The sequence below is a fragment of the Hemicordylus capensis genome, chromosome 9 (genome assembly GCF_027244095.1).
Source record: "Hemicordylus capensis ecotype Gifberg chromosome 9, rHemCap1.1.pri, whole genome shotgun sequence".
NCBI classification, from domain to species: Eukaryota; Metazoa; Chordata; class Lepidosauria; order Squamata; family Cordylidae; genus Hemicordylus; species Hemicordylus capensis.
The window spans coordinates 20801323-20808218 of NC_069665.1; the positions used below are offsets into that span (position 1 = coordinate 20801323).

The 6896-nt window shown below is 51.0% G+C and overlaps 1 protein-coding gene across 3 annotated transcripts in view; it reads right to left on the reverse strand.

The window, feature by feature from the left end:
* Positions 1-6653, reverse strand: part of VSTM2B (V-set and transmembrane domain containing 2B) — a 48868-nt gene extending 42215 nt beyond the window's left edge. Inside the window, exons 1-3 of one of the 3 annotated variants that reach the window (XM_053271632.1) lie at positions 6224-6653; positions 4353-5174; positions 3111-3295 (exon numbers count right to left, since the gene is read on the reverse strand). In XM_053271632.1, coding sequence (XP_053127607.1) covers positions 3111-3295; positions 4353-4425 — 258 coding nt within the window. In that variant the 5' untranslated portion in view covers positions 4426-5174; positions 6224-6653. Of the gene's footprint in view, positions 1-3110; positions 3296-4352; positions 5175-5765; positions 5916-6050; positions 6177-6223 lie in introns of those variants that run through there. The other 2 variants (XM_053271634.1, XM_053271633.1) reach the window with 2 other exon arrangements.
* Between the last annotated feature and the right edge of the window lie 243 nt (positions 6654-6896).

Sequence of the window (6896 nt, forward strand, 5' to 3'; positions counted from 1 at the left end):
CCAATCATGTCAAAACTGCAATACAGATAATTTTTAAAGCTGCAGGTTACACAGGTAGCACAGGGGATCTTGGGTCCCACGATGTTGTTGGACTACAATGTCCATCATTCAGAAGGCTACTGTGGCAGGGGATGATGGGATTTGTAGTCCAAACCCCACTGGCTGCCCATATTTAAGAACCCACAGGCATGCATCACCCCCAAACACGTGACTTCTTAAAACTGGGTTTTCTCCATCATAAAAACATGCAATCAATTATTTCTCAGACAATCAATCAGCTAAGATTTCTCTAATCAGATGATAGGCCTATTAATAACATTTTCATGCTGTCCTTAGCTCACAGAACTCAGGGTGGGCCCTCATATTTTATCCGTACAACAACCCTGCAAGGAAGGTTGTATTGAGAATGAGTGATTAGCCCAGAGTTAGCCAATGAGCTTCATGCCTGCACAGAGAACCTGGGTCCTTGCAGCCCAGCACACTAACCATGAGATCTCACTGGCTTTTTGCATCTTATGAACATAGGAAGCTGCCATATACTGAGTCAGACCATTGGTCTATCTACCTCAGTATTGTCTTCACAGACTGGCAGCAGGAATCTCTCTCAGCCCTATCTTGGAGATGCTGCCAGGAAGGGATCCTGAAACCTTATGTTCTTCCCAGAATGGCTCCATCCCCTGAGAGAATATCTCACACTTTTAGTCTCCCATTCATATGCAACCAGGGTGGACCATGCTTAGCTAAGGGGACAAGAGAGCTGGTCTTGTGGTAGCAAGCATGACTTGTCCCTTTAGCTAAGCAGGGTCCACCCTGGTTGCATATGAATGGGAGACTTGATGTGTGAGCACTGTAAGATATTCCCGTTAGGGGATGGAGCCGCTCTGGGAAGAGCGTCTGCATGCAGAAGGTTCCAAGTCCTCTCCCTGGCTTCTCCAAGATAGGGCTGGGAGAGACTCCTGCCTGTAACCTTGAAGAAGCTGCTGCCAGTCTGTGTAGACAATACTGAGCTAGATGGACTAATGGTCTGACTCAGTATATGGCAGCTTCCTATGTTCCTAAGTCATGCTTGCTACCACAAGACCAGCTCTCCTCTCCAAAATGGATAAATTGGGATGGTCCATTGGTACTACTTGAGGATCTGGGGGTTAAGACCTGCTGATCTACACTGACTGGCAGCAGCTCTCCATGTATCCAGCCCTTCCTGGAGATGCCAGGGATTGAACCTGGGACCTTCTGCATGCAAAGCAGGCACTCTTCCACTGAGCTACGGCCCTTCCCTTCTTCTCCATAAGGGAGCATCCGTCTGTGTTTCCTGAGGCTGAGCTACCTCCCACCTCTGACTCTGAGCATCGTGGAGAAAGAAAAGGCCAGAGCAAAGCGTAGAGGGTCAGTGGGTATGCAGAAGAGATATTTTAGGGCACAGAGGCATCCGGGTCATATTATACCATGCACTGAAGCATGTCCTATCCCCATGTTGAAAATGAAAGGGAAATCCACTAATTTTCACACACTAAAACCTTATCGACAGCTTAATTTCTAGGCACCGTGGCTCCTTGGCGCCTGGGATTTGTCAAGGCCCGGTGTAAATCTGCAACATTTCAGAAGATCCATGCGAACGGCCTACAGTGCCACCTCCTAGCAAGGTCAGGTTAACTATGGGGAGTTGGTGCTGGTCTCCACATAACACTAGGAACGACCTTCACAAAAATCACCAATGGAGTTGGCTTGCATTTTACTTAGCGTGTCGAAAAGGCTTGTCTCCTCCCCTTATCCCCTGTATATAATGCAATCTTTCATCATGTTGTTGAGAAGATGAACTGTTTCTCCTGGCCCATTAAACAGAACCTAGCAACCCACTGTATCAACTAGAGCAATCCCGAAGAGGAGGTCTACACAGGTCTCTGGGCTAATGTTGTGAATCCATCTCACCTGCCAGACCTTCCAACAGTGATGGATTTAGACAACCAGGCCAGGTGATGATGCCACCATGGGGTTTGGGTCATGATTTTTCATCACAGACACAGAAGGTTGTGACTCACTTCCTCCTGGAACTCCTTCTGGGATGAGCCTGGAGGTGATGAACTGCAGGCTTGCCATTTCAGGCCAGTTCACACATGCATGTACAGTACACCACTTGAACTGGTCGCAAGGATAAATTGTCCCTTTTGCTAAGCAGGGTCCATCCTGGTTTGCATTTGAATGGGAGACTACATGTGAGCAGGGTAAGATCTTCCCCTTAGAGGATGGGGCTGCTCTGGGAAGAGCACCTGTCTGCTTGCATGCAGAAGGTTCCAAGTTCCCTCCCTGGCAGCATCTCCAAGATAGGGCTGTGAGAGACTCCTGCCCGCAACCTTGGAGAAGCTGCTGCTAGTCTGTGTAGACAATAATCAGGGACCAATGGTCTGACTCAGGGTAAGGCAGCTTCCTATGTTCCTAGCACTCACTGCAGAATGTCTGAGCAGACTCCACTAAAATGCATTGCACATCAAGAGGACATATGCCCATATATCCATCCTGTATCCTTAATCTTGGATGGTTCATTCACACATGCACGTTGGCACTTGATGCTACAGCTATCCCTGAGTCCAAAACATGCCCTTGTGAACCAGCCATAGATCAGGCCTTGACCAATTTTATTTGGATCTAGCAGCCAGCCCCAAAATTCACTTGCCAAAATGACCGGACATATTGATGGGCATTGTGGGAGCAGAGGGTGAAGGGGCTTTTCTTAATCCCCTTTACAAGTAACATAGAACAGGGACCAAATAAAGATTTGATTAAATAACTCTGCCTCTGAATATCCTAGTATAGTTATCACAGTTAAATTTCTAGGCACCATGGCTCCCTGGCGCCTGGGATTTGTCAAGCCCCCCCCCCCGATGTAAATCTGCAACATTTCAGAAGATCCATGTGAACGGCCTACAGTGCCAAAGACTGCGCCCCCTGGTGGACTCACTACCACACTCGTTGGTCTGAATCCATACTGTAGGTGTGGATGAGGAGAAGCAACCCTGGATTGCATTGACCACAAATCGTTTTTTGGTTCCTACCAACCCTGTGGTCTACATCAAATCACAGAAGGACGTGTGTCACTGTGAATCCTTTGTTACCTTGCTTCTGCTGCTGGGACCACTGATGGCTAATTCATGGGCAAGCTCCCGGGCGGGTTCTTTAAGGTACCACCACTGGATTTCCAGGGAGTAAGAGGTGGATCCGCTGGCCCGGAAAGCACAAGGCATCTCAATATCGTCCCCCTCCCTAACAGTCACATCTTTCGGAACTTCTGTAAATGTAGCTGAGGACAAAAAAAGGACAAGGAGAGGAGAGGCAGCATCAACAGGAGGGATTTCGAGGCACCAATGGTCTGTGTGCCGACTCTCTGAAAGGCAAGGCAAACTGCTGAAGGCAGGGAGATTTTTCTCAGCGGGTTGAGCTATCAGATGCAGCCTGCCACCACCGATCCTGCGCACGCCCCCCAGGACTGCCAAAAACGAGAGGGACCGGAAGGAGTCCTAGAGGCCATCTAGTCCAGCCCCTCTTTGCCCAAATCCCAAATCATCAGTAAAATATGAGCATCAGCTCGTCGCAGACAGCAGGAGAGTGTAAGGTGCATCAGCCCCCTCTCCCCTGTGGACCACAGATCAATCCTGCCCCCCCACCCTAATCCACCCCATGCCAGCACCCCCTCCAATCACTGCAGTCTGGGCACCTTTCCATATCAGACAAGTGGCAAAGGGGGAAATGATTTTCGTTTCCTTAAAAAAAAAGTTTGCAGCAAATCTCTTCCGCCTCTGAGAGCCTGCAGGGAGACACAAATCTTGTCCTAGGGATAGCCACATTTTGCATATCTGGACGGCGGTACCTTTGGGGCTAGATTCCCCACTGCCTCTACATCTCTTTGGCTTCTCCCCCTCTGCAGCAGAGTGCAGGCGTCTCTCCACCCTGCAGCCAGGACCTGTCCCTTGGAGGCACCCTACCGCTTGAGCAACCCCTTCCCCACCCTTTCTATTCCACAGACCCCTGCATTGAAAGCCGTGGGAGACACCTTGCCTATTCTGACCTCAGCAACCCCCAGAAGACCCTACAACAGGGGAGCTTTTCGGGCACACATACAAAATGGTGCATAGCCATTTGGCTGGAGACTGAGCCTTCCCAAGCTCAGATCTCTTAATCTATATTGCCCAGATTCTGGGAACGTGGGAGAAGGATCCTTTCCCAAATGCAATAGATCTAGGAAGGTGGGCTCTTTCAGCATCACTTAAGAGATGCTGCTTACTAGGTTTCCTACCCTGTAGGCTTATTTTGCTACAGAAAAGGGGGGGAAAGAAGCAGGCAGGAAGTTTGTTACTTACCTTGAGCCACGAACAAGAAGGGGACATTAAACATCAGGTAACAAAGGGTGCTGAAGAGCCCTCGATTTTCCATTTCATATATGTAGGCTTTTCAAACTGGAGGGGGAGTCACAACCCAGCTAAGACATCTTCAGTCTCATGACACAGAAAAGACATGGATGGACGATCAATATTGGTCCAGGAATCGGATAAAGACAAAACGAAGAAGAACAAATCCCACCAAAAAAAGCGACCAAAAAAAATCAATTTTTGTGTCCCTCCCCCCCGCTCTGTTTGGAAGCACATATAAAATCCACAGCCGGTGGGTCCAGAAAAATTGCTGCCGTGATGTTAAAATAATTGCTCCTGAGAAATGAATCGGAAATCAGCCAGTCTGGGTATTATTTATGATGCTGATGATTATCTTCTTCTCTCGAAAACCGCTCTGCAGCGACCACCATTCAACTTCCAGGAGTTAAAGGGGATTTTTTGGAGTCCAAAAAGAAGGAAGAAATCCAAGGTTTCTTTCCAAGACCCATCTGAACTCGGATCACAGAGGGGTATTCCCCCCCCCCCCCGCTTCTTTCAAGTGATATTTCCCAAGATTGTGGATTTATTTCCCTTTCTTTTTCTCCCCCCACCCTTTCCTCTCTTCACCCTGCCACAGCCAGGTGGAAAAGCCTTCCTCTTCTCTTCTGTGATGTTCAGTCCAAATTGGCTACAGACACCGAAGGGCTGGGATGGTGTGTGTGTGTGTGTGTGTGTGTGTAAAAAAATGTTTTAACCCTTCTCTTTCGACTCAGATCAACACACCGCTCAACCTATAAGAGGAAATTTCACCATCTGACGTTCCAGCATCAAGGCATGGGTGGGGGGGGGACCAGTCCAGAAAAGCACAGAGGGTGAAGGCAAGAAGGAAGGGGAAGGGGGGAAAAAAGAGAGAGAGAAATAATTAAGTTGTCTCTCCCTGAAATCAAACGGCTGGCTTTTAGAGCTTCACGCACGCTCACACCCAAGCAGACAGACAACACAGGGCAACTGTTTGCAGTCTCGCAAGGAAAGCACCCAGAGAGGGAGACGCACCAGTCTCATGCCTGCGGAGGCGTTTGAAATGGACTAATTCAATTAATAATAATAATAATAATAATAATAATAATAATAATAATAATAATAATAATAATAATAATTCCTGCTTGAAATTGACCAGAGCGCGGAAAAAATGCTAGGCAAAGAAGCCAGAAGGCTGAGACGAGGAAATCGCTGCCAGCGCCTCGGCTTGCAGGGTTAAGGAGCGCGATTGCCTTCTTCCCCCCTCCCTGCCTCATCTCCGCCCCCCCCCGCGCCCCCAAGTGGGGGAAGCCACCGCTCTGCGGCTGCCAGCCCGAGCCCGCCCCATTGCAAGCAGCGCGCGCGGGGGAGGGGAAGGGGGCTTACTCGCGTGTAAACCAGCCTCGCGGCTGGCGGCGCAGTCCTGGGGCGCGTTTCCTCGCCCAGGCAGCCCCACACACCGTGCCCAGTGGGGGTCTTTTGGCATGTCAAGGGGCGTACCGATCGCAGCCTCACGCCCTCCCAGCCGGGGCTTGCGGCACGCGGGGCGAGCGGGTTCTGAAGTCCCATCCCACAGAAGCTGCACCCCCCCCACCCCAGCAATCTCCAGCTCTTCCCCCCCCTCCCTCCACACACAGCAGCGCTTCAAGTTTCCAGCCAGCCCAGACTTACCCCCAGCCAGGAACTTAATCCGAACCCGCCCCGTTTACACGACAGCCACCTTGCATGACACCAGACTCACTGGATCCACACATACACACACACACACGCGCCCCCCGCCCCCCTACAGGACTGCGCAGCGGAGTCAGAATCGATCGTCTCCCTTCTACGTTCGCCCCTCTTACCTGATCCTTCAAGCCATCTCTGGCTATGAAATCCCCAGGGAGGGGTGGCGGCGCGCCGTATGAACCGGGGCGGAGATCGTGAAACTGGGAGATCGGAAGGAGCTCGGGTCGAAAAGAGAGAGAGAGAGGGCTGGGCTGGGGGTGTGGGGCAGCCCCAATCAGCACTGGCTCCTAAGGAACGGAGAGATCAATCAATCAATCAATCAATCAGCCACGCCGGCGAGAAGAAGGGTCCTCCGGGGAGAATCGAGCCAGAGAGCCGTGGGAAGCCTGGACCGTGGGAAGGGGGTGGGGGAATTCCCGGAGAAGGACTCCCCGGGCTAGTAGTAGCCCGCGATGGCAAACATCAAGAAGTGATGGCGAGAAGGGAGCAGGTGCTGCCCGGGCGGGATGGATGCACAGCAGACGTGGCGGCGGCGAGCGATGGGCGGCGGGGGGGGGGAGGGAGCTGGAGAGACAGACTAGTTGATTCAGAGCAAGATCGGTTTCCGGTTTGGAATGAGAGGCCGCTGGGAGCGAGGGAGGGTGTGTGTGTGTGTGTGTGTGTGTGTTGCCAACTCAGACTGAAGCGATGCTTGGAGACTTTCCCCCCTCATCATTTTCCCTCCCCAGTAATATTTTTCCACAGTGCATTGCTCCGAGCAGGCTCATGGAGATTTGGTGCCGATGTCTG